Genomic DNA, 27,643 nt, shown 5'->3' on the forward strand with positions numbered 1-27,643 from the left:
TTATGCTCCTAGTGGCCAAGGCCAGAACTGAGAGCATATCAGAGCATAATGGATGAACGTTAGATAAAGTTGATAACGATGAAGATGCATTAAGTTCTGTTATAAAATACTTGTCACATGACATATTGGGGGTTCTCATGAGAGAAACAAGAGTTTATAGGCCTACTTCACCTTGAACAAGCGGAGTTGGTGCGTTTGGCTACTTCATCCTCGTTCGTGGTGCGCAACCTCCGCCAACCCCACCGCATTGACAAAGAGGACAGATCGGCTACAGCGGGAAGGTAGGTAAGGAGGAGATCAAACGGATTATATTTGCACGAGGAGGAAAAGAAAGGGATTAAAAATAAAACTACTACTTTAAAGTTTAAAGGGTGTGTAGGCCTACAGTTACTTTTTTCACTGAGTAAAAAGCTTGATAAATGCGTCACTGTTTGGAAAGAAATGTGTCAGCCAACTTTAAAATTTCTTTGTAACGGGTTTTGTGTTTGTAAAACAATTAAATGTTTGCTCTTCTCCTTCCTTATAAATATATACGTTAATGACTTTTAGGATGTTTGATGGGGCGACTCAATTGCGCCTGTAAATTAATTTTAGGGGAAAGGTGCGGTTCTGTAGCTCTAGGGCTACATGCATTCAACTTCGTTTGGCTATCAATCATCCAATTTAGATATTGAATAGGGCCTTCGTGTTCATTTAACATGGGAGAACAATGCAAACGCCCAAAGCCACTGAGGCTTGAGTTATCTCCGTCATTAGTCAGCTACAAATGTGGATAATTAAAGTGGAGTACTGCCAGCGCCTCAGTCATGTATTGGCAGGCTTTGGACCGATCTCACTGACAGATTAGACGATACATTTAAGATCCAGCCACTGGTTTATTATAACTACTAAAATGGAGTTGTGGGGTTCTATTGTCATCTGTTCTATCCCTCACTAAAATGTGCTTTGGTTTGTTGTAGGCTTTGTTTTGCTCCAAAGGTGGTACACAATTCAAATCAACATTCAAATGAACATGGTGCAGAACTAAGATGTCTATTGTTTAGTCTGGATGTACACTCACGTCCTTGCTCTTACTGGGCTTATGCAGGAGGGTCAAATTCAAGTGATTGGTTTCCATGTGAGACAAGTAGTCTTTTCCCATTTCACTTCTCTAATAACTTTTAATATAGATTGGTGTCACACCAATCTATATCAAGAGTGATTAGATAATTGCTGTGTGTATGATTAGAGAAGTGGGATGTTATTCAGTGGTGCATCATTTCCCATGTGGAACATTACATAATTCTGCAGTGCCATATTGGAGATGATTAATCATACTGATTTGTTGTGCTGGTCTCCTCTGTATCCTCAGCTCTGTCCTGACAGAGAGCCAATAAAGGCCAGGGCCACTGGTGTGTTGCCCACTTTCCCACTGCATCATGGGTAACTTCTCCAGCAAGGATGGCCATGGACCCACAGGTACCCTCTGCCTCCCCAAAATACCACACACACACACACACACACACACTCACTCCTTACTTAACCTGTCAACCCTCCTGTTGTGCTGAACAGCTGTCTCTGAAGTGTCTTGACTTTTCCTCCAGAGAACAAAGACAGCATACCCGGAGGGATGCTCACATACATATTTCAGCTTTTAGTCAATGGTGAAAAGACCGAAGGGGGATGGACAGAGAAAGGCATTAATAGACAGAAGGAATGAGACGAGGGAGTGAGGAGATACTAGAGATTGGAGAACACAAATGGAGAGATGGATACAGAGTGTGTGTGGGCCAGGGGGTAGGAATCTTGGCTTGGTTCCTGTGTGTGTGTTGCTTGGTGGTCATTCTCCTCGCGTCCCCTTGCGATTTGTCAGGCTTTGCTACCCATGCTGTGATGAATCTGCAGAATTCCCCAGCTCAGCACAAGGGCAACGGATTAATCATGGCAAGCCTAATGCTGGCAGACTGACGCACACACACATTATGGCTTGGAATGGGTGAATAAAAGGCAGCGGTGGAAGTGGGGAGTTACGGCCAGTCACTGAATTTGCTGTGGGTTGAGATTTACCTGATTATGATGCATCACTTTCCATAACTTGTATTGTTGAACTCTATCAGGAATGATATCCATTAAGCTTAGAGAATATCTGTTTAAACCAAGGACAAAGGAGGACTTAGGGTCAGTGGTGGTATAGATCAGCAGTGCAGAGGAATGTGTGTCTCCTGACAAGCAATGGCCCATTCATCCTGAGAATGAGAGCCTGAGTATTGTGGGGGGTTGATGGTCTGGATTAGTCATCCTGGCAGCTTTGCATGCCGTCACACTATACATGCCCAACCAGTGACCACTGCACTCACTCTCACACTCTTTTTGTCTGTCTGCCTGTCTCTCTGATGGTCTGGCTGTGTCTCTCACTCACACTTTTGCGTTGTTGCTCATATTCTCTCCAGGGCCCAACTTGGATGTGTTCCACACCCCCCCTACTTCGCCAGTGACCTCCACCCTGACTGCTCTCACGCAGCTCACACCCTCTACACCAGGCCAGCCGGTCCCAGCCACAGCTCCGGCCCCAGCTCCAGCCCCAGCCCAAAGTGGGAAGAGACTACTACCCTCCCTGCCTGTAAGCCCAGGCTACTCTGTGATTGGTCCTGGGTTTATCTCCCTGCAGGGCAAGACAGGAAGTGATGCAGCAGCACCTGAAGGGCGCGTTGTGATGGGGCTTAATGGAGGCTCCAACTGCTCTACTCCCAGGACTCCTGTATCCCAGGGGAATAGCTCAATGATTAGCCCCACCAAGAGTCCTCCATCTCTGGATAGCCCCTTGTTTTCGGCCAGCCCGGTCAGCCCCTCTGAGCATAGCTGGAAGGAAAAGGACAGTGGGCTGAGCCAGTCCATGCTGGAGGTCCATAGGACTGCAGACAACCAGGGAGAGATGGAGAGACTGGTGGAGGAGTGTAGGACAGCACTGGGTCTCAGTCCCAGTCAGTATGCTGCACTGAGCAGCGTGGGTAAGAGCAGCACATACTGTACATACCGTACATGGACATTAAAACACCCTCTTTCTAGCAATGCCTAAAATAATCCCACAATATCATATTTCTGATCTCATACCTCTGAACAAACACATATTTTTCTCTTCTCTTCTCCCCTCTCTCACTTTCTTTTTCTCTCCTTTTCTCTCTCCCCCGTCTGTCAGATGTGTTGAAGCTTCTGCTGGTGGAACGTCAGGAGTTGACCGTAGAGGTCCAAAGTCTGAGGGAGACCATGCAGGTGAGAAACATTAACAAGACATCCCAATAAACTGACCTCAGGACAAGAGCTGTCCTGTTTCCAAATCCAGAAACAGATTCTACGTACTGTAACCCTTCAGCTTTAGCCTAGTCCCAGATCAAATTGTGCTTTAGCCAACTCTTTTAACTATTGTTGTCATGCCATGCAGTACATTTGGCATGATAACAAAGGAACACTGCAGAGAAGAGTTGACTAAAGCACAAACAATGTGGCGTGAGGGTCATCATTGCTACAAACTCAGACAATAGAACATGACAGATTCCCTTCCTTTAATCTAAGTATTAAGCCCAGGTGTGTTTTTAGGATGGAAAACTTTGTTTTAGGTGTTGCTACTATTCTTTATTTAGCATTTGTCTAAGTATACTAAACAAAAATATAAACGCAACATGCAACAATTTCATTGATGTTACTGAGTTACAGTTCATGTGAGAATCTGTCAATTGAAATAAATTGATTAGGCCCTAATCTATGGATTTCACATGGCTGGGAATATACAGTGAGGGGAAAAAAGTATTTGATCCCCTACTGATTTTGTACGTTTGCCCACTGACAAAGAAATGATCAGTCTATAATTTTAATGGTAGGTTTATTTGAACAGTGAGAGACAGAATAACAACAACAAAATCCAGAAAAACACATGTCAAATGTTATAAATTGATTTGCATTTTAATGAGGGAAATAAGTATTTGACCCCCTCTGTCAGAAAGATTTCTGGCTCCCAGGTGTCTTTTATACAGGTAACGAGCTGAGATTAGGAGCACAATCTTAAAGGGAGTGCTCCTAATCTCAGTTTGTTACCTGTATAAAATAAACGTGTCCACAGAAGCAATCAGTCAATCAGATTTCAAACTCTCCACCATGGCCAAGACCAAAGAGCTCTCCAAGGATGTCAGGGACAAGATTGTAGACCTACACAAGGCTGGAATGGGCTACAAGACCATCGCCAAGCAGCTTGGTGAGAAGGTGAAAACAGTTGGTGCGATTATTCGCAAATGGAAGAAACACAAAAAACTGTCAATCTCCCTCGGCCTGGGGCTCCATGCAAGATCTCACCTCGTGGAGTTGCAATGATCATGAGAACGGTGAGGAATCAGCCCAGAACTACACAGGAGGATCTTGTCAATGATCTCAAGGCAGCTGGGACCATAGTCACCATGAAAACAATTGGTAACACACTACGCCGTGAAGGACTGAAATCCTGCAGCGCCCACAATGTCCCCCTGCTCAAGAAAGCACATATACAGGCCCGTCTGAAGTTTGCCAATGAACATCTGAATGATTCAGAGGAGAACTGGGTGAAAGTGTTGTGGTCAGATGAGACCAAAATCGAGCTCTTTGGCATCAACTCAACTCGCCGTGTTTGGAGGAGGAGGAATGCTGCCTATGACTCCAAGAACACCATCCCCACTGTCAAACATGGAGGTGGAAACATTATGCTTTGGGTGTTTTTCTGCTAAGGGGACAGGACAACTTCACTGCATCAAAGGGACGATGGACGGGGCCATGTACCGTCACATCTTGGGTGAGAACCTCCTTCCCTCAGCCAGGGCATTGAAAATGGGTCGTGGATGGGTATTCCAGCATGACAATGACCCAAAACACACGGCCAAGGCAACAAAGGAGTGGCTCAAGAAGAAGCACATTAAGGAACGTCTGACCTCTGTGATTGCCAACAAGGGTTTTGCCACCAAGTACTAAGTCATGTTTTGCAGAGGGGTCAAATACTTATTTCCCTCATTAAAATTCAAATCAATTTATAACATTTTTGACATGCGTTTTTGACAGTTTCTTCCATTTGTGAATAATCGCACCAACTGTTGTCACCTTCTCACCAAGCTGCTTGGCGATGGTCTTGTAGCCCATTCCAGCCTTGTATAGGTCTACAATCTTGTCCCTGATATCCTTGGAGAGCTCTTTGGTCTTGGCCATGGTGGAGAGTTTGGAATGTGATTGATTGATTGCTTCTGTGGACAGGTGTCTTTTATACAAGTAACAAACTGAGATTAGGAGCACTCCCTTTAAGAGTGTGCTCCTAATCTCAGCTCGTTACCTGTATAAAAGACACCTGAGAGCCAGTAATCTTTCTGATTGAGAGGGGGTCAAATACTTATTTCCCTCATTAAAATGCAAATCAATTAATAACATTTTTGACGTGCGTTTTTCTGGATTCTTTTGTTGTTATTCTGTCTCTCACTGTTCAAATAAACCTACCATTAAAATGATAGACTAATAATTTATTTGTCAGTGGGCAAACGTACAAAATCAGCAGGGGATCAAATACTTTTTTCCCTCACTGTATATTTTTAAATAGCTATATAATATATTGAGGTGAGAGCATTGGAAATGCTTTTGGCGGTTGACCTGCTTCTGTTTTGTGGGTGCAAGCTAGTCGTCTTGACTTCTTTCTTATGTCATTCTCGTTGGCACCAAAAGTTTTAAAAGGGTTGATAGGGGACAGAATGCGGTCGGACCATCATATAATTGGCATATACATTACTCTTACTGAATTTCCACATGGGCGAGGATATTGGAAATTTAATCAAAGCCTATTGGATGATAACTTGTTTTTAACTAGGACAGAGGAATGTATAACTGATTTTTTTCCGACATAACATAGGTACAGCAAATCCCCTTATTGTATGGGACACTTTTAAATGTGCCTTTAGAGGCCATGCAATTCAGTACTCATCTCGAAAACAAAAGCAATTTAGGTCGAGTCAATACTAACAAAGGAAATAGAAGGTCTAACAGAACAGATAGCAATAAAAACTGTAACAGAGGCTCAGAATAAATTAGAGGAAAAACAAAAAGAAATGGAGAAACTTATTCAAGAAAGATCAAGTGTAATATATTATAAAAATAAAGCAAACTGGATGGAATATGGGGAAAAATGCACCAAATTATTTTTTAATCTTCAATATAGAAATGCTACCAAAAATAATTGACAAACTGGTTACAAATGACGGAGCTATGATTCACGAAATTATATTTTGAAGGAGGAAGCAAAGTACTTTAAGCATGTTTTCATTTCAGTCGCCTCCATCTCCTCTAACTGAAGCTAATTGTAGGGATTTTTTTTCTATTGATAATGTAAAATTAACAGCCATACAGAAAGACTCATGTGAAGGTGAAATTACGGAAGAGGAACTTCTGGATGCAATTAAAGACTTTAAGTCCAGGAAAACTCCAGGGTTGGATGGCATACCAGTCGAGGTATACCAAACCTTTTTTGATATACTCAGAGGACCGTTAATGGCATGTTTTTAACCACTCCCATGTACATGGTAGATTATCAGACACTCAAGAAAAAGGTCTGATTTTCATTATTACTGAAACAGGATACAAGTGGGAAATATAAAGATCCAGTCCATTAAAGAAATTGGAGGCCCCTTACACTTCAATGTTGGATGCAAAAATTCTAGCAAAATGTATAGCGCATAGAATTAAAAAGGTATTGTCGGACATTATTAATTCTAATAAGACATGTTTTTTACATGGATGATACATTGGAGATAATATAAGGCAAGTACTGGAAACAATAGAACACTATGAAAAATCTGGGAAACCAGGGCTGCTATTCATAGCAGACTTTGAAAAGGCATTTGATAAAGTATGACTGGAGTTTATATATAAATGCCTGGAGCATTTCAATTTTGGAGAATCTCTTAAAAAATGGATTTAAATAATGTATAGTAACCCTAGGTGTAAAATAGTAAATGTCTATTTCTCCTAAAGTTTTAAACTGTCAAGAGGAGTGAAACAAGGTTGTCCACTATCGGCATATCTATTTATTATGGCTATCGAAATGTTAGCTATTAAAATCAGATCCAACAGTAATATCAAGGGATTAGAAATCCAGGGCTTAAAAACAAAGGTGTCATTGTACGCTGATGATTCATGTTTTCTTTTAAATCCACAATTTGAATCCCTCCACAGCCTCATAGAGGATCTAGATACATTTTCTAACCGCTCTGGATTACAACCAAAATATGTTAAATGTAGTAAAAAGTTATTTATGTAATGAATATGAATTCGGAGGACATAAATTATTAAATATTAAAGCATTAGACCTATCACTAAAAGCTTCAGTCATACAAAAGTTATACTTAAATCCGAACTGGTTCTCTAGCAAATTAGTAAGATTGTCTCACCCCATGTTCAAGAATTGCCCTTTTCCCTTTATTCAGATTACAACCTCTGTTTCAGTTATTTGAAAAGGAAATCATCTCCCAAATATCACTATTTCTTAAACAAGCCATAGAGAAGTTGGATGCAATTTCAATTTAATCCTCCTTAAACGACAGAACAAATCATTATTTTTTGAAAAAAATGTTTTTAAAAGGTATAATCTTTGTAAATGATATCATCGGTAGGACTGGTGGAGTTATGTCGCACATGCAGCTAACAAAAACATATGGTAATGTCTGCTCTACCCAAAATTTCAACCAAATAATTGCAGCATTACCGCAAAAATGGAAGAGGAAAGTGGAAGGGGGTAAAAGTAAGGAACTTGTCTGTCGGCCCTGCATTAAAGATCATAATTGGTTATAGAAAATTGTGATAAATAAAAAAGTATACCAGTTTCAATTAAGGACCAAAGGATTGACAGCTGTCCCATATATAGATTGCAAAATAGTTGGGAAGAGATTTTTGACGTACCGATTCAATGGCATAGTGTTTATGAACTCATACGCAAAACGACGCCATATTCAAAACTTAGTATTTTTCTATTAAAATTATTATACAAAGTTCTTGCTACCAATATAATGTTATTTATATGGGGGATGCAATCTTCCCAGCTCTGCAGATTTTGCTGTGAAGAGACAGAATCATTAGATCATTTGTTTTGGTACTGTCCATTTGTAGCTTGTTTTTGGACACAGGTCCAGGAATGGCTGAAGGATTGCAATATTTACCTGGAGCTATCCCTGCAGATAGCACTACTGGGTGATCTGAAAAGTCATAGTCAATCGATCAATAATATAATAATACTTTTAGCAAACATGTTTATTTTCAATTTACAATTTGTAGAAACAATGAGAATAGAAAGGTTCAGAACTTTTGTGAAACATCACAGTACAGCTGAAAAATATATGGCAAATAGAAATCCTATATGGATGGTGTTAAGAGATAGATGGGAGGTGTTGAATAGAGCTGAAGGATGGGACTATTAACAACTAACAACGACTAATAACAAAAAGATAACTAATGGAAAGCATACTGTGTCCATAATAAGTATATAGGTTATAGGTTGAGAGCTTTTGTGAAAGAGCACAGGTAGAAGGATATGGCATATAGAAGCAAACCGGATGGACATCATGAAAATGATCGGAGAGGTTGCGGGGTAGAGGAAGTTCAGGAGTAAAAACAAACAAAATATAATTATTGTAAAATTGACTGTGTCCATAAAATGTATATAGTATGTATAAGCTGGAAGTAGAGGCCTAAACGTTGTTGTTCACTAGTTTACTCCAATTAAGGAAGGGGTGGTGGGGTTGGAAAGTAATAAAGGGAAATATATTTTTAAAAAGATATGCATGTATATGTGTGTGTGTGTGTGTGTGTGTGTGCAAGAAAAAAAAAACATGGGGGATTGGGAGTGATGCAGACAATTACATTGATGGAAATTACAATCTATCTGCAATATTAAAGCTGATCTACCCCTAAAAAAAAAAAAAAAAACTCGGTGGTGGACATTCCTGCAGTCAGCATGCCAATTGCACACTCCCTCAACTTGAGACATCTGTGGCATTGTGGTGTTTGACAAAACTGCACATTTTAGAGTGGTCTTTAATTGTCCCCAGCACAAGGTTAATCAGCTTCTTGATATGCCACACCTGCTTACTAAAAGGAATGTAAAAAATGTGCGTATTGACATTTTCTGTGATCTTTTATTTCAGCTCATGAAGGGACCAACACTTTACATGTTGCGTTTATATTTTTGTTCAGTTTACTTGGAGAGGTGTATTGGGGAGAGTTTTTGGTGGATAGATTTAGAAACGTAAACAGGAAATTACATAATCCTAGAGGCAGAGGTAGGAGCTGGGGTTCACGGCGTGTAACCTCTTAGCTCAGGAGATAACAACAAAAGACATCCTGTCATCTCCACCCAGAAATGGAACAGAGCAAGGGCCTCTGGGAGACGCAGTCCAGTTAATGGGCCTCTTCCTGTCCTAGACCCCTCCTGAGATCCTGAGAGGTCAAGGAGGAAACGATCTGAGATAATCTTGATCTCCCATTTACGCACACACACACACTGATATATACACACACACTGTACATACAGTGCCTTCGGAAAGTATTCAGACCCCTCCACATTTTGTTACGTTACAGCCTTATTCTAAAATGGATTAAATAAATAAAAATCCTCAGCGATCTACACACAATACCCAAATAATGACAAAGGGAAAACAGGTTTTTAGAAATGTTTGCAAATTGATTAAAAATGTATTCAGACCCTTTGCAATGAGACTCGAAATTGAGCTCAGGTAAATCCTGTTTCCATTGATCATCCTTGATGTTTCTACAACTTGATTGGAGTCCACCTGTGGTAAATTAAATTGATTGGACATGATTTGGAAAGGCACACACCTGTCTATATAAGGTCCCACAGTTGACAGTGCATGTCAGAGCAAAAACCAAGCCATGAGGTCGAAGGAATTGTCTGTAAAGCTCAGAGACAGGATTGTGTCGGTGCACAGATCTGGGGAAGGGTACCAAAACATTTCTGCAGCATTGAAGGTCCCCAAGAAAACAGTGGCCTCCATCATTCTTAAATGGAAGAAGTTTGGAACCAGCAAGACTTCCTAGAGCTGGCCACCCGGCCAAACTGAGCAATCGAGGGAAAAGGGTCTTGGTCAGGGAGGTGACCAACAATCCGATGGTCTGACAGAGCTCTAGAGTTCCTCTGTGGAGATGGGAGAACCTTCCAGAAGGACAACCATCTCTGCAGCACTCCACCAATCAGGCCTTTATGGTAGAGTGGCCAGATGGAAGCCACTCCTCAGTAAAAGGCACATAACAGCCGGCTTGGAGTTTGCCAAAAGGTACCTAAAGACTCTCAGACCATTGAAACAAGATTATCTTGTCTGATGAAACCAAGATTGAACTCTTTAGCCTGAATGCCAAGCATCACGTCTGGAGGAAACCTGTCACCATCCCTACGGTGAAGCATGGTGGTGGCAGAATCATGTTGCGGGGATGTTTTTCAGCGGCAGGGACTGGGAGACAACGCAGGAGTGGCTTCGGGACAAGTCCCTGAATGTCCTTGAGTGGCCCAGCCAAACCTGATCGAACATCTCTGGAGAGACCTGAAAATAGCTGTGCGGTGATGAAAAAGTCAAGGGGTCTGAATACTTTCCAAAGGCACTGTACACAGTGCCTTCAGAAAGTATTCATACCAGTTGTCTTATTCCACATTTAGTTGTGTTACAGCCTGAATTCAAAATTGATTAAACATGTTTTTAGACATTTTAGCAGATTTATTGAAAATGAAATACAGAAATATCTCATTCACGTAAGTATTCACACCCCTGAGTCAATACATTTTAGGCTCACCTTTGGCAGTGATTCCAGCTGTGAGTCTTTCTGGGAAAGTGCTTTGCACACCTGGATTGTACAATATTTGCACATTTTTGAAACATTCTTCAAGCTCTGTCAAGTCTGTAGATCATGGCTAGACAGCAATGTTCAAGTCTTGCCATAGATTTTTCAAGCCAATTTAAGTCAAAACTCTAACTAGGCCTCTCAGGAACATTCAATGTCATCATGGTAAGCAACTCCAGTGTATATTTGGCTCTTGTGTTTTAGGTCAGTGGTTCCCAAACTATTTTGGTTAATGTACCAACAAGTACATTTTGCTCTGCCCGGAGTACCCCTGAAGTACCCCCTTGTGCATTTTACCAGTAAGCCTATAGTCTCATGAGTCTTCTCAAGTACCCCCTGTTGATAAACGAAGTACCCCCAGGTTGGGAAACAAGTACACCCTTGCTGGGAAACACTGTTATTGTCCTGCTGAAAGGTGAATTTGTCTCCCAGTGTCTGTTGAAAAGCAGACTGAAGCAGGTATTCCTCTAGGATTTTGCCTGTGCTTAGCTCTATTCTGTTTATTTTTACCCCAAAAAGACTCCCTAGTCCTTCCCGATGACAAGCATACCCATAACATGATGCAGCCACAACCGTACTTGGAAATATGAAGAGTGATACACAGTGCTGTGTTGGTTTTTCCCCCAACATAACGTGTTGTATTCAGGACTTAAAGTTAATTTCTTTGCCACATATTTTTTGCAGTTTTACTTTAGTGCTTAATTCAAACAGGATGCATGTTTTGGAATATTTTTGTGTACAGACTTCCTTAATTTTACTCTGTCATTTAGGTGCGTATTGTGGTGTAACTACAATGCTGTTGATCCATCCTCAGTTTTCTCCTATCACAGCCATTAAACTCTAACTGTTTTAAAGTCACCATTGGCCTCATGGTAAAATTCCTAAGCGGTTTCCTTCCTTTCCGGCAACTGAGTTCGGAAGGACGCCTGTATCTTTGTAGTGATTGGGTGTATTGATACACCAACCAAATTGTAATTAATAACTTCACCATGCTCAAAGGGATATGCTATAGGTGCTTTTCTTTGCGAGGCATTGGAAAACCTCCCTGGTCTTTGTGGTTTGAAATTCACTGGTCAACTGAAGGACCTTACAGACAATTGCTCTCTCTCTCTCCCTCCCGTGTCGCTCTCTCTCTCCCTCCCGTGCCGCTCTCTCCCTCCCGTGCCGCGCTCTCTCTCTCCCTCCTGTGCCGCTCTCTCTCTCTCCCTCCCGCGCCGCTCTCTCTCTCCCACCCGTGCCGCTCTCTCTCTCTCTCCCTCCCGTGCCGCTCTCTCTCTCTCCCTCCCGTGCCGCTCTCTCTCTCCCTCCCGTGCCGCTCTCTCTCTCTCCCTCCCGTGCCGCTCTCTCTCTCTCCCTCATGTGCCGCTCTCTCTCTCTCCCTCATGTGCCGCTGTCTCTCTCCCCCATCCCGTGCCGCTGTCTCTCTCCCCCATCCCGTGCCGCTCTCTCTCTCCCCCCATCCCGTGCCGCTCTCTCTCCCTCCCGTGCCGCTCTCTCTCTCCCTCCCGTGCCCCTCTCTCTCTCCCCCCATCCCGTCCGCTGTCTCTCTCCCCATCCCGTGCCGCTGTCTCTCTCCCCCATCCCGTGCCGCTGTCTCTCTCCCCCATCCCGTGCCGCTGTCTCTCTCCCCCATCCCGTGCCGCTGTCTCTCTCCCCCCATCCCCGTGCCGCTGTCTCTCCCTCCCGTGCCTCTCTCTCTCCCTCCCGTGCCCCTCTCTCTCTCCCCCATCCCGTGCCGCTGTCTCTCTCCCCCATCCCGTGCCGCTGTCTCTCTCTCCCTCCCGTGCCGCTCTCTCTCTCCCTCCCGTGCCGCTCTCTCTCTCCCTCCCGTGCCGCGCGCTCTCTCCCTCCCGTGCCGCTCTCTCTCTCCCCCCATCCCGTGCCGCTCTCTCTCCCCCCCATCCCGTGCCGCTCTCTCTCTCTCCCCATCCCGTGCCGCTCTCTCTCTCCCCATCCCGTGCCGCTCTCTCTCTCCCCATCCCGTGCCGCTCTCTCTCTCTCCCCATCCCGTGCCGCTCTCTCTCTCCCCATCCCGTGCCGCTCTCTCTCTCTCCTCATCCCGTGCCGCTCTCTCTCCCCCTCCCGTGCCGTTCTCTCTCTCGCAAGGCATTGGAAAACCTCCCTGGTCTTTGTGGTTTGAAATTCACTGCTCAACTGAAGGACCTTACAGACAATTGCGCTCTCTCTCTCCCTCCCGTCCCGTGCCGCTCTCTCTCCCTCCCGTCCCGTGCCGCTCTCTCTCCCTCCCGTCCCGTGCCGCTCTCTCTCTCCCTCCCGTGCCGCTCTCTCTCTCTCCCTCCCGTGCCGCTCTCTCTCTCTCCCCTCCCGTGCCGCTCTCTCTCTCCCGCCCGTGCCGCTCTCTCTCTCCCTCCCGTGCCGCTCTCTCTCTCTCCCTCCCGTGCCGCTCTCTCTCTCTCCCTCCCGTGCCGCTCTCTCCCTCCCGTGCCGCTCTCTCCCCCCTCCCGTGCCGCTCTCTCTCCCCCCCTCCCGTGCCGCTGTCTCTCTCCCCCCCTCCCGTGCCGCTGTCTCTCTCCCCCCCTCCCGTGCCGCTGTCTCGCTCCCCCTCCCGTGCCGCTGTCTCGCTCCCCCTCCCGTGCCGCTCTCTCTCTCCCCCATCCCGTGCCGCTGTCTCTCTCCCCCATCCCGTGCCGCTGTCTCTCTCCCCCATCCCGTGCCGCTGTCTCTCTCCCCCATCCCGTGCCGCTGTCTCTCTCCCCCATCCCGTGCCGCTGTCTCTCTCCCCCCATCCCGTGCCGCTGTCTCTCTCCCCCATCCCGTGCCGCTGTCTCTCTCCCCCCATCCCGTGCCGCTGTCTCTCCCTCCCGTGCCGCTCTCTCTCTCCCCTCCCGTGCCTCTCTCTCCCCCATCCCGTGCCGCTGTCTCTCTCCCCATCCCGTGCCGCTGTCTCTCTCCCCCATCCCGTGCCGCTGTCTCTCTCCCCCATCCCGTGCCGCTGTCTCTCCTCCCCCATCCCGTGCCGCTGTCTCTCCCCCCATCCCGTGCCGCTGTCTCTCCCTCCCGTGCCGCTGTCTCTCCCTCCCGTGCCGCTGTCTTTCCCTCCCGTGCCGCTCTCTCTCTCCCTCCCGTGCCTCTCTCTCTCCCCCTCCCGTGCCCCCCTCTCTCTCCCCCATCCCGTGCCGCTGTCTCTCTCCCCATCCCGTGCCGCTGTCTCTCTCTCCCTCCCGTGCCGCTCTCTCTCTCCCTCCCGTGCCGCGCGCTCTCTCCCTTCCGTGCCGCTCTCTCTCTCCCCCATCCCGTGCCGCTCTCTCTCTCCCCCATCCCGTGCCGCTCTCTCTCTCTCGCCATCCTGTGCCGCTCTCTCTCCCATCCCGTGCCGCTCTCTCTCTCTCCCATCCCGTGCCGCTCTCTCTCTCTCCCCATCCCGTGCCGCTCTCTCTCTCTCCCCATCCCGTGCCGCGCTCTCTCTCTCCCCCTCCCGTGCCGCTCTCTCTCCCCCTCCCGTGCCGTTCTCTCTCTCGCAAGGCATTGGAAAACCTCCCTGGTCTTTGTGGTTTGAAATTCACTGCTCAACTGAAGGACCTTACAGACAATTGCGCTCTCTCTCTCTCTCCCTCCCGTCCCGTGCCGCTCTCTCTCCCTCCCGTCCCGTGCTGCTCTCTCTCCCTCCCGTGCCGCTCTCTCTCCCTCCCGTGCCGCTCTCTCTCTCTCTCTCCCGTGCCGCTCTCTCTCTCTCCCTCCCGTGCCGCTCTCTCTCTCTCCCTCCCGTGCCGCTCTCTCTCTTTCCCTCCCGTGCCTCTCTCTCTCTCACTCCCATGCCGCTCTCTCTCTCCCTCCCGTGCCGCTCTCTCTCCCTCCCGTGCCGCTCTCTCCCCCCTCCCGTGCCGCTCTCTCTCCCCCCGTGCCGCTGTCTCTCTCCCCCCTCCCGTGCCGCTGTCTCTCTCCCCCTCCCGTGCCGCTGTCTCTCTCCCCCTCCCGTGCCGCTGTCTCGCTCCCCCCTCCCGTGCCGCGCTCTCTCCCCCTCCCGTGCCGCGCTCTCGCCCTCCCGTGCCGCGCCCTCTCGCCCTCACCATTGGCCTCATGGTAAAATTCCTAAGCGGTTTCCTTCCTTTCCGGCAACTGAGTTCGGAAGGACGCCTGTATCTTTGTAGTGATTGGGTGTATTGATACACCATCCAAATTGTAATTAATAACTTCACCATGCTCAAAAGGATATGCTATAGGTGCTTTTCTTTGCGAGGCATTGGAAAACCTCCCAGGTCTTTGTGGTTTGAAATTCACTGCTCAACTGAAGGACCTTATAGACAATTGCTCTCTCTCTCCCTCCCGTGTTGCTCGCTCTCTCCCCCTCCCGTGCCGCGCTCTCGCTCTCTCCCCCTCCCGTGCCGCGCTCTCGCTCTCTCCCCCTCCCGTGCCGCGCTCTCGCCTCTCCTCCCGTGCCGCGCTCTCGCTCTCTCCCCCTCCCGTGCCGCGCTCTCGCTCTCTCCCCTCCGTGCCGCGCTCTCGCTCTCTCCCCCTCCGTGCCGCGCTCTCGCTCTCTCCCCCTCCCGTGCCGCGCTCTCGCTCTCTCCCCCTCCCGTGCCGCGCTCTCGCTCTCTCCCCCTCCCGTGCCGCGCTCTCGCTCTCTCCCCCTCCCGCGCCGCGCGCTCTCGCTCTCTCCCCCTCCCGCGCCGCGCGCTCTCGCTCTTCCGTGCTGCTCTCTCCCCTCAGCATAGAAACTCAAACAATGACCTCATAACTGTTGCTCCCTCCTGATCCCACTTCTGCCCTTCCTCTTCCCTGTCTAACCCCTCCTTCCTGTCCTTTCTGTCCACCTCTCCTCCTCTCCAACCCCTCTCCGTCCATCCACCCAGTCTCTTTCCCTATCTATTGCCTATCTATCCACCCCCCCCAAGGATTTAATAGCTCTCAGATCTGCTCTGGGATCAGTTCCAGTTGGACAGTGCTGCAGATTTCCAGGAATGAGCTCTTTGGTTGCTGCTCTGGAAACTGAGATTGAATATGTTTACATGCCAAATGAAGGTTGTATGTCAAATTTGCAATGCAGAATAAATGGTTGCGGCTGGGAAGAAGTTAGATATCTTCTGTGTGTGGGAGTGTGGGCTTGTCAGGTGGTCTTGTGTGAGTGCTTCTACTCCTCATACACAATCTTTGATCTAGATGTGTGTATTGTGGGTGAGTGTATCCACAGGCCTTGTAGGGACTGCTGTGGAAGAACTGAGCCGGTCTCTTAATGAGTGTCAGTGTATGGGAACTGGTTGTTCACACACCCAAGTGAGTGTGGAAAGCTGCAGAAAACCCACGGCAGAGTGAGTCTGTTTCCCCAAGTATGCATTTGGGAGTCTGGGTGTGGAAGTGAACTGAGGCGTGGGGACAGATGGATGGTTCTCTCTGTCTGTCTCTTTGTCTCTGTCTCTCTCACACACACACCAGCTGAGATATACACACATCTGGAATAACCACAACCCTCCTGAAGAGACTTTGCATGCGGCATGTGTCGGTGCATACGAGTCTGTGCCTGTGGTGGGTCACTAGGTCAGGGATACCGAGAGGGAGAATGGTGTAGATATGTGTGTGTCTAAGGGAGAATCAACAGTGTTATCTCTGTGTGTGAGGAGGAGTGCCCCATCCTGTTTCCCGTCTAAGACGTGCCTTATTTGGACACACTGACAGTTAGTTAGCTGTACAGACAGGATTCAGAACATAGGCTACTAAAGAATGGTTTCGCATGTTGTCCTTTTCTCCCATCTGGCATTAGGAGTTGCATCATGTGTACTAATAAACAACACTTTGTCTCTGCTGCCATAAGGCAGTTTAAACTCTGAGGCTGTGTGTGCGAGAATGTGTGTGTTTGTGGCTTTGAATCAAAGAATGTAAGAACGGGTTGTTCAGTGTGTGTGGTTGTACATGCTCTAAAGTTTACTGTGTTAGAGAGAGGGGTGAACTTCACTTTGTGGTTGTGATGAAAGGGAAAAGACTGAGGAGAGGTGTGTGTGTGTGTGTGTGTGTGTGTGTGAGAGAGGGGGCAGAAGAGAATATGCTCTGTGTGTGTGACTCCAATGACGACATAATAGACCCCAGCTGTGGTCTTGAGTCGCTGGTCAGATGAGGAAACGAGTTGGCGCCAGTTTCTCCTCCTCCGCGTCTCTATCCATTCTTCATTTAATTACTAAACAAGCCAACTCCTCCACACTCCCACATTTCTCTGCGGGTCTCATTGCAATGCTCACACACCCATTCTGCTCTTGATTCCATCTGCATGTTACCTTATGTGCCTCTGCATGCTTTGTAACTGGATAGTGCTGTATTTCGGCTGCTCTCAACAGCTTTTCGCAATACTCAGTATCGTTTACCTTTTGGCTCAGCAGCTCTGTTTTGAGAGCCTCTACCTTTTATCCACAGGGCAGTGTTTGTGCATGTCCAGAGCTAGGGCATGCTCTCACGGTGTACGTATCTCAATAGTCTAAAGTGGTGTTCTCACCTGGTCTCCTCTCCTGCATCTTCACTCATTTGAAAAGTATATGTGAAGAAAACATGGCGATTGTTTATTGGGACATTACGTTGGTGCAGTTCTTTTAATATCAGTGCAAGTGAGGTAACATGCTGACCCATTTTGGAGTAAGAGCTGTTAACAACTCACACATTCCAGTTTAGTGGATCTGAGTCAGTGAACCTGAATGGGGCCAGGGCTGTTTAGAGCAACTCATTGGCACAGGTCTCGATGTGGCTCATTTGATTCGCTAGATCCACTCCTCTGAACTTGCTAAGGCTTGCCTCAGTCTCATCCCGTACAACTGTTGTCAGTTTATGAAGGCCAAATGGATATTTAATCATTAAATCACTTCTAGTCTCTAGCGGTGCAGTGCTGTGTATGATGTGATGCTGGCAGACAGGGCCGGATTAAGAAATCATAGGCCCGGGGCGTTGGTTTTTTCATAGCCCCCCCCTTCACGGCACACCCTAATTTTCTGTAAATGAATCTGTGCACCAAGATGCAATTCGATGCGTGGTAAATTTACTGTTGAAGAAAAAGCCCTTTATAATAAAGCCATAATAACGTTTGAAGTGTGGCATAGGCTACAGTTGAGCAGAGGCGTTTTTAGGATTTCCGCACAATTGTTTTTTACAGGGTCTTAGAAAAAATCTGCCTTTTTAAAAATGCATTTCATGCAATTCTACGTCATTTACATGACAGCTTTTTTTAATAACACCGAAATGAGTGGCTACTCTGACTAACAAACTGAGATCAATCTGGTCTTGAATTCAAACAAACATTAGCCCAGGCCAATGAAGCACCACACATATTGTACAATATTAGGTGTATATATACACACACACACACACACGTATATCATACAGTGCCTTGCAAAAGTATTCATCCCTTTGGCGTTTTTCCTATTTTGTTGCATTGCAACCTGTAATTTAAATGGATTTTTATCTGGATTTCATGTAATGGACATACACAAAATAGTCCAAATTGGTGAAGTGAAATGAAAAAAATTGTTTCAAAAAATTCTATAAAATAAATAACAGAAAAGTGGTGCGTGCATATGTATTCACCCCCTTTGCTATGAAGCCCCTTAATAAGATCTGGTGCAACCAATTACCTTCAGAAGTCACATAATTATTTAGATTGCACACAGGTGGACTTTATTTAAGTGTCACATGCTCTGTCACATGATCTCAGTGTATATATACACCTGTTCTGAAAGGTCCCAGAATTTGCAACACCACTAAGCAAGGGGCACCACCAAGCAAGCGGCACCATGAAGACCAAGGAGCTCTCCAAACAGGTCAGGGACAAAGTTGTGGAGAAGTACAGATCAGGGTTGGGTTATAAAAATATATACGAAACTTTTAATTTTCCACGGAGCACCATTAAATCCATTATAAAAAATGGAAAGAATATGGTACCACAACAAACCTGCCAAGAGAGGGCCGCCCACCAAAACTCACGGACCAGGCAAGGAGGGCATTAATCAGAGAGGCAACAAAGAGACCAAAGATAACCCTGAAGGAGCTGCAAAGCTCCACAGCGGAGATTGGCGTATCTGTCCATAGGACCACTTTAAGCCATACACTCCACAGAGCTGGGCTTTACGGAAGAGTGGAAAAAAATAAGCAAACATGTTTGGTGTTCACCAAAAGGCATGTGGGAGACTCCCAAAACATATGGAAGAAGGTACTCTGGTCAGATGAGACTAAAATTGAGCTTTTTGGCCATCAAGGAAAACACTATGTCTGTCGCAAACCCAACACCTCTCATCACCCCGAGAACACCATCCCCACAGTGAAGCATAGTGGTGGCAGCATCATGTTGTGGGAATGTTTTTCATCGGCAGGGACTGGGAAACTGGTCAGAATTGAAGGAATGATGGATGCCGCTAAATACAGGGACATTCTTGAGGGAAACCTGTTTGTCTTCCAGAGATTTGGGACGGAGGTTCACCTTCCAGCAGGACAGTGACCCTAAGCACACTGCTAAAGCAACACTTGAGTGGTTTAAGGGGAAACATTGAAAAGTCTTGGAATGGCCTAGTCAAAGCCCAGACCTCAATCCAATTGAGAATCTGTGGTATGACTTAAAGATTGCTGTACACCAGCGGAACCCATCCAACTTGAAGGAGCTGGAGCAGTTTTGCCTTGAAGAATGGGCAAAAATCCCAGTGGCTAAATGTGCCAAGTTTATAGAGACATACTCCAAGAGACTTGCAGCTGTAATTGCTGCAAAAGGTGGCTCTACAAAGTATTGACTTTGGGGGGTGAATAGTTATGCACGCTCAAGTTTTCAGTTTTTTAGTCTTATTTCTTGTTTGTTTCACACAAAAAAATATTTTGCATCTTCGAAGTGGTAGGCATGTTGTGTAAATCAAATAATACAACCCCCCCCAAAAAATCTGTTTTAATTCCAGGTTGTAAGGCAACAAAATAGGAAAAATGCCAAGGGGGGTGAATACTTTCGCAAGCCACTGTACAAAGTATATCTTATGGTGTAGGGTGCATAGAATCTATGCAAAGGCGCATTCAAGCAGTTCTGGCAGCTCGTGATGGCCCAACACCCTTTTATGAAACTTTATGTTGGCGTTTCTTTTATTTTGGCAGATACCTGTATGTGCTTGCGATAAAAATTTAACCACACCTATTTTCTTTAATAAACTATTGATCCTCTGAGGCTAAATTATGCTCTCTGGTGTATTTTGTACATTGAGTGGGCTCCTGTGGTTAGATAAAAAATATATAATAAAATACATGTATTTCTTCCCTCTTGGGCCCCCTACGGGTTTGGGCCCCTTACTCACACAATTGACCATTCACATTTTATTTATTATGCAGTATTTTTGTTGTTGTATTAATCAGTTACCCAATCAAGGCAGGGCCCCCCAGTTACCCATGTGGGCCCCCTACCTCCTCTCCCCATCTGATGATTAGCAGAGCGGCAGCAGCAGGCTGTGTACACTCATTGAGAGCGGGCTCCTAAGTTGTCCTGTGGTTGACGGTTGCAGTAAAAAATACAAAATATATCCTATATATCAGTGGTGGTCAGTGCCGTTTAAGATGAGGGAGGAGGATTATTTTTTTTATGAGTATGGCCTTATTTCTATTACAGCATATTGGATGACTGTCATTCATATTCAATTTCCTCAACCCAATGGAACATTGATAGGTTTAGGCTACTACATGATACTCAATTTCCCTGTAGCCAGGGGCGCAACTTTCACTGGGGATGGGGGGACACTGGGGACTGGGGGGGATTTTTGTTTATCCCCCCCCAGTCTTATCATTGGAATGTGATACAAAACGAGGCAACGGTGTGCTTTAGGACCATGCGGACGCCTCTGAGCGGTCGAGTAGGCTGTTTGGAGTGTTTATATATAGAATAATAAAAAATATATAGAATTATGCCCCCCCCCCCCACCCCCACACTTCTAAAACCAAAGTTGCTCCCCTGCCTGTACCCATCATGAGGTTGCGACAACTGAGCCTACGAATGAGCGTTTACAACGTAGGTGCACAGGTCGAGATAATTGAGTAATCAAGGTGACAGTGACACATTAAATACCTCTTTGCACACTCTTGCCTGCATTTAGCTGATATAGGGTGTCATAATTATTTAAACACTTGCAAATTAGAGTTTCTTTTGGACAAATTCAGGCATGTTTATCCCCGTTCCTTTGCTTCCGTTGAAGAAATGTTTTTCAACAGAATCAGCGGAATGAATACACCCCTGATCACACGCAAGCAGTTCACTTTCATAGCAGCCACATAAAAACAGCATGATCACTTTGCTCGTTGTATATGTAATTCCTTCTCGCAACTATCTACGCACTCGCCTCCTCTCACCTTTTCACTTCGCTTGTTGACTTTAGTGCAGAACACAACAGCTGTCTGTGACCAGGCAAAAAAAACTTTACAATCCAAACTTTCATATCATGACTGCTAACCTCTACATACAGCTTACATAGTTGTCACATCATAGTCAACAAGAACTACTAGAATTAACACGTTAGGAATCATGTAGTACAGTGTACAGTCAGAAGCAGTTACACCGGCAGGCCTGTTGGCAATAAATTACCTTGACTTGGAAGACTTCCAGTGTTGGATGGCCATAGCCAGCTAGCTAACATAGCATCCCTCTCTGTTTGAGCCGGGTGTTTGAGTAGGCTAAACTAACTAGCTGCATTTGCAAGCTAAGTGAAAGTAAAAATATTACAACCAAATAGAGCTCTCGCTCTCTCTCGCTTCTTCTGAATTTTGGAAGAAATTAATTAGTTTGAAACTGTTCAACCATTGTCTTGCTCTCTTTGAGTCAACTACTCACCACATTTTATGCACTGCAGTGCTAGCTAGCTTTAGCTTATGCTTTTAGTACTAGATTCATTCTCTGATCCTTTGATTGGGTGGACAACATGTCAGTTCACGCTGCAATAACTCTGATAGGTTGTAGTACGTCCTCCGGAAGTTGTCATAATTACTGTGTAAGTCTATGGAAAGGGGTGAGAACCATGAGCCTCCTAGGTTTTGTATTGAAGTCAATGAACCCAGAGGAGGACAGAAGCTAGCTGTCCTCCGGCTACACCATGGTGCTACCCTACAGAGTGCTGCTGAGGCTACTCTAGGCCTTAATTGCAAAACAGTGTGTTTTAGTCAATTATTTGGTAACATGAATATACACTGCTCAAAAAAATAAAGGGAACACTTAACAACACATCCTAGATCTGAATGAATGAAATAATCTTATTAAATCATTTTTTTCTTAACATAGTTGAATGTGCTGACAACAAAATCACACAAATATTATCAATGGACATCAAATGTATCAACCCATGGAGGTCTGGATTTGGAGTCACCCTCAAAATTAAAGTGGAAAACCACACTACAGGCTGATCCAACGTTGATGTAATGTCCTTAAAACAAGTCAAAATGAGGCTCAGTAGTGTGTGTGGCCTTCACGTGCCTGTATGACCTCCCTACAACGCCTGGGCATGCTCCTGATGAGGTGGCGGATGGTCTCCTGAGGGATCTCCTCCCAGACCTGGACTAAAGCATCCGGCAACTCCTGGACAGTCTGTGGTGCAACGTGGCGTTGGTGGATGGAGCGAGACATGATGTCCCAGATGTGCTCAATTGGATTCAGGTCTGGGGAATGGGCGGGCCAGTCCATAGCATCAATGCCTTCCTCTTGCAGGAACTGCTGACACACTCCAGCCACATGAGGTCTAGCATTGTCTTGCATTAGGAGGAACCCAGGGCCAACCGCACCAGCATATGGTCTCACAAGGGGTCTGAGGATCTCATCTCGGTATCTAATGGCAGTCAGGCTACCTCTGGCGAGCACATGGAGGGCTGTGCGGCCCCCCAAAGAAATGCCACCCCACACCATGACTGACCCACCGCCAAACCGGTCATGCTGGAGGATGTTGCAGGCAGCAGAACGTTCTCCACAGCGTCTCCAGACTCTGTCACGTCTGTCACATGTGCTCAGTGTGAACCTGCTTTCATCTGTGAAGAGCACAGGGCGCCAGTGGCGAATTTGCCAATCTTGGTGTTCTCTGGCAAATGCCAAACGACCTGCACGGTGTTGGGCTGTAAGCACAACCCCCACCTGTGGACGTCGGGTCCTCATACCACCCTCGTGGAGTCCGTTTCTGACGGTTTGAGCAGACACATGCACATTTGTGGCCTGCTGGAGGTCATTTTGCAGGGCTCTGGCAGTGCTCCTCCTTGCACAAAGGCGGAGGTAGCGGTCCTGCTGCTGGGTTGTTGCCCTCCTACGGCCTCCTCCACGTCTCCTGATGTACTGGCCTGTCTCCTGGTAGCGCCTCCATGCTCTGGACACTACGCTGACAGACACAGCAAACCTTCTTGCCACAGCTCGCATTGATGTGCCATCCTGGATGAGCTGCACTACCTGAGCCACTTGTGTGGGTTGTAGACGCCGTCTCATGCTACCACTAGAGTGAAAGCACCGCCAGCATTCAAAAGTGACCAAAACATCAGCCAGGAAGCATAGGAACTGAGAAGTGGTCTGTGGTCACCACCTGCAGAACCACTTCTTTATTGGGGGTGTCTTGCTAATTGCCTATAATTTCCACCTGTTGTCTATTCCATTTGCACAACAGCATGTGAAATTTATTGTCAATCAGTGTTGCTTCCTAAGTGGACAGTTTGATTTCACAGAAGTGTGATTGACTTGGAGTTACATTGTGTTGTTTAAGTGTTCCCTATATATTTTTTGAGCAGTATATTTAGTATAGTTTTATTTGGAAACGTTAACTTTCCTTAATGTTTCAATATTTAGATTTTAATTACATTCACTGAGGATAGTCCTCCCCTTCCTCCTCTGAGGAGCCTCCACTGCTACATATATAATAAATACTGTATATATACTGTATATATTTCCTTTATAATTTGTTATAAATAGTAATAATAGTAGTATCATTTTTGCTTCCTCTTGGGCCCCAAACAGACATGGGCCCATGTGCTTCAGCCCCAGTGCGCCCCTGCATTAATCTGGCCCAGTTGGCAGACAAATGAATATAGAAATGTTATGAGATCGAAGAGTAAAGGCTTGCCCTTTTTGGGTGTGAATACAGAAAGAAACATTAAGACCGAATTGGGCAACTCCAGGCTGTGCTGTAGAGTGTACATACACTATATATACAAAGTATGTGGACACCCCTTCAAATTAGTGGATTCTGCTGGTTCAGCCACACCCGTTGCTAACCGGTGTATAAAATCAAGTACACAGTCATGCAATCTCCATAGACGACACATTGGCAGTAGAATGACCTAACTGAAGAGCTCAGTGACTTTCAACGTGGCACCGTTATAGGATGCCACCTTTCCAACAAGTGAGTTCGTCAAATATCTGCCCTGCTAGAGCTGCCCCGGTCAACTGTAAGTGCTGTTATAGTGAAGTGGAAACATCTAGGAGCAACAACGGCTCAGCTGCGAAGTGGTAGGCCACACAAGCTCACAGAACGGACCGTTGAGTGCTGTAGCGCGTAAAAATCGTCTGTCCTCGTCCTCGGTTGCAACACTCACTACCGAGTTCCAAACTGCCTCTGGAAGCAACGTCAGCACAAGAACTGTTTGTCAGGAGCTTCATGAAATGGGTTTCCATGGCCGAGCAGCCGCACACAAGCCTAAGATCACCATAAGCAATGCCAAGTGTCGTCTGGAGTGGTGTAAAGCTCGCCGCCATTGGACAATAGTTTGGGGAAGGCCCTTTCCTGTTTCAGCATGACAATGCCCCGGTGCACAAAGAGGGGTCCTTACAGAAATGTTTTTTTGAGATAGGTGTGGAAGAACTTGACTGGCCTGCACAGAGCCCTGACCTCAACCCCATCAAACACCTTTGGGATGAATTGGAACGCCAACTGTGGGCCTAATCGCCCAACATCAGTGCCCGACCTCACTAATGCTCTTGTGGGTGAATGGAATCATGTCCCCACAGCAATGTTCCAACAAGATTGGAGGCTGTTAGAGCAGCAAATGGGGGACCAACTCCATATTAATGCCCATGATTTTGGAATAAGTTGTTCGAAGAGCAGGTGTCCACATATGTATGTTTGTTCCAGCACTAACACACTCAATTCAACCTCTGGATTGTTGTTCATAGGAGAACTGTCACTGTCTTCCTTTCTTCAGACTGAGCGAGGGGAGTGGCAGCAGTTCCAGTGTGACCTGCAGGTGGCAGTAGCAGTGGCCGACCGGCTGAGGGCCGAGGCCGAGGAGGAACTGGGCGTGTTCAGAACGGCTCAAAAGGATACAGAGCGGGAGCTGGCGGTTGCCCAGCAGCGAAGGAAAGAGACTGATGGGCAGCTGGTCATCTTGAGAGGAGAGTTGAGGGAGAGCAGGCAGAGACTGGCCGACCTCACCCAGAACCAGGGGCCAGGACAGGCCAAGACCCAGAGCCAGGAAAAGACCCGGGGCAAGGAGAGGATGATTGGGGAGATCAGCACACCTGAGCCCCAGGAGGGGACCCACCGGGGAAGGGAGAGGGGGCTCAGTAGGGTGGGCCAAGGAGTAGGAAGAGGAAATGAAGAGATGGAGAAGAGGAGCCAGGAAGAAGTTACTAAGAATGTGGTTGTGGAAGAGGCTCGGATGGACACTAAGGGCGTGGCCAACCGGTACTTGATGAATGTGACCAATGAAGAGAGGAGTGGAGAGGAGGGGTGTGATGTGAGGGAGACGCGACGGATGGTCACACAGGAGAGGTCAAGGTGAGTACCTGTTTGTATGATTTCAACTATACATTAACTTAAATAAATGTAATTAAGGTTAATGTCCATGATTTATATAGCTGGCTATTCTAGCAAAATCCAGACGGATTTTGGACTGCTATAATTTGTAAATCAAAAACCGAGCATCATAATCAGGTGAATCGGTGTCAGGAGGGTTAAGCGGTCTTTGGAATGGAAGAGACATTCACAGGCAGGGCACTTGACGACATTGATTTGTAAAGAACCATTTTAAAACGGATTTTACTACTGGAACTGAAGGGGAAAGCTAACTGAGAATAAAGCGTATCAACAACGGTTAGCTTTGCTGTCATGTCTGACCCCTGATGAGCTGAACAACAAATTATTTTCTGAGCAGTGTGTCTGTGTGAGTTGAGTTCATCCAATAATATCAAAGCGCATTCCATGATTTCACAGAAGCCTTTCCAGACTACCTGTGTCTTCAGACTCCCCCACTGTACAGAATGGAACATCCCAGTCCAATACTGCCACAATTGCTGGATCTACAAACAAGGTGAGACCACTTAGAATTTTGGGTCGAACTGCTTATCTGTGTGTCATACCTCTGCAAATATAGAACCATTACTATTCCAGCAGGTTGCGTCATTACAATAGTTAGAATGTGTTTTGTGATCTACTAATGTCTTCACATGTTTTTGAAATATTGAGGAACATTCAATAACATTTAAGGAATGTATGGTACAGTATGTAATAGCATATGAATAGAACATTTTTATGTTCTCTCATTTCAGAACCAAAGCCAAACCAGAGGAAGAAGAGGGTTGGAAAGGCAAGACAGCTGGTCCAGCACTCACACAGGTGTGTGTGTGTGTTCCCCAATCAACCACGTTTCAGTGCATTCATCCTACCATGACCATCTGACCCTGTGATCAGTAATGTAGCAGGTAAAATACATTATACTATCATTTGTGTGTTTTACAGGGAAACAGGAGGAAGCATTGAACCAGTACAACTCTGCCCTGACAGACCTGCCCCCTAACAAGACTTCTAAGACCAGGTCTCAGGATGGCTTCAGTCTGCTGCTACGCCGGCATGGCGGCTCCAAGAGGAACTCTCTGCTGCGCTGGTGTCAGAACCGTACTCAGGGCTACAAGGTACTGTAATGCTGTGTGTGTGTGTGTGTGTGTGTGTTGAACAGGGTCAGGAGAAAGGACGCTTGGAGACTCTGATGTAAAGAGAATGTTGAGCATTCCATATGTAATCAGTAAACACTCATTAGGATGGTTTCTTGACCCTTTTTCTGCCCCCGCTCACTCTATTGACAGAATATTGACATCACTAACTTCAGCAGTAGCTGGGCGGATGGTCTGGCCTTCTGTGCTGTGTACCACAGCTACCTCCCCTCACACATCCCCTACTGCACACTTAGCCCTGACAGCAAGGTGGGTAACACAGACATGCATACACACTTGCATTCATTGCACACACACCTATTGATTTGCCTGTCAAACATGGTGCTGATTCTTTTATCCATAGAGGGAGAACCTCAGCCTGGCATTTAAGATTGGAGAGAATGTTGGAATCACAACATCACTGGTGAGTCGAGTCTCCTTTAATCAGAAGCTGTGTTAGTGTCAAGATTGTTGTATGCTTGTATCAAAACTCAATAGTGAATGAGATGCTGCCGTATTGAAGTCCTCTGTGTTTTACAGACCATGGAGGAGATGCTGAGGGCTGGAGGACCAGACTGGCAAAGGGTTCTGGGATATGTGGAGAGCATGTACCGTCACTTTGAGATGTAAAGCCCACGTCTGTGTATGAGGGAAGCCTCGAAGGGAGGTACAGTTCACTGCTACTGGTTGAAGGATAGGGAGTGTGACTCACCATTCTACTAGCTGACATGGTCATTAACCAGATTTCCATCCAACCATTTCATGTGGATGAGTTACCTGATGCATGTAAACGACTGGGTTGATGGAAACAGGAAATGTCAGTACAACACGGTGGGATAGTTTTGTGTGGGTAACATGAATTATGGTGGTGGAAACGCCTTTGTGCTCAAATACTGATATAATAACCATCAATCATATCGAAGTAAACTTGGT

The 27,643-nt window shown here is 46.3% G+C and overlaps 1 protein-coding gene across 1 annotated transcript; it reads left to right on the top strand.

Moving 5' to 3' along the window:
* The first annotated feature begins 1,337 nt into the window (after positions 1-1,337).
* LOC121544397 (cytospin-A-like) lies at positions 1,338-27,643 on the top strand. Its single transcript, XM_041854340.2, has 10 exons — positions 1,338-1,458; positions 2,430-2,987; positions 3,176-3,249; positions 24,985-25,559; positions 25,995-26,091; positions 26,330-26,396; positions 26,520-26,692; positions 26,864-26,980; positions 27,075-27,134; positions 27,251-27,643. The coding sequence occupies exons 1-10, from the start codon at positions 1,419-1,421 to the stop codon at positions 27,338-27,340; spliced, it is 1,851 nt and encodes a 616-aa protein (XP_041710274.2). The 5' UTR covers positions 1,338-1,418; the 3' UTR covers positions 27,341-27,643.

Source organism: Coregonus clupeaformis, chromosome 29 (genome assembly GCF_020615455.1).
Source record: "Coregonus clupeaformis isolate EN_2021a chromosome 29, ASM2061545v1, whole genome shotgun sequence".
NCBI classification, from domain to species: Eukaryota; Metazoa; Chordata; class Actinopteri; order Salmoniformes; family Salmonidae; genus Coregonus; species Coregonus clupeaformis.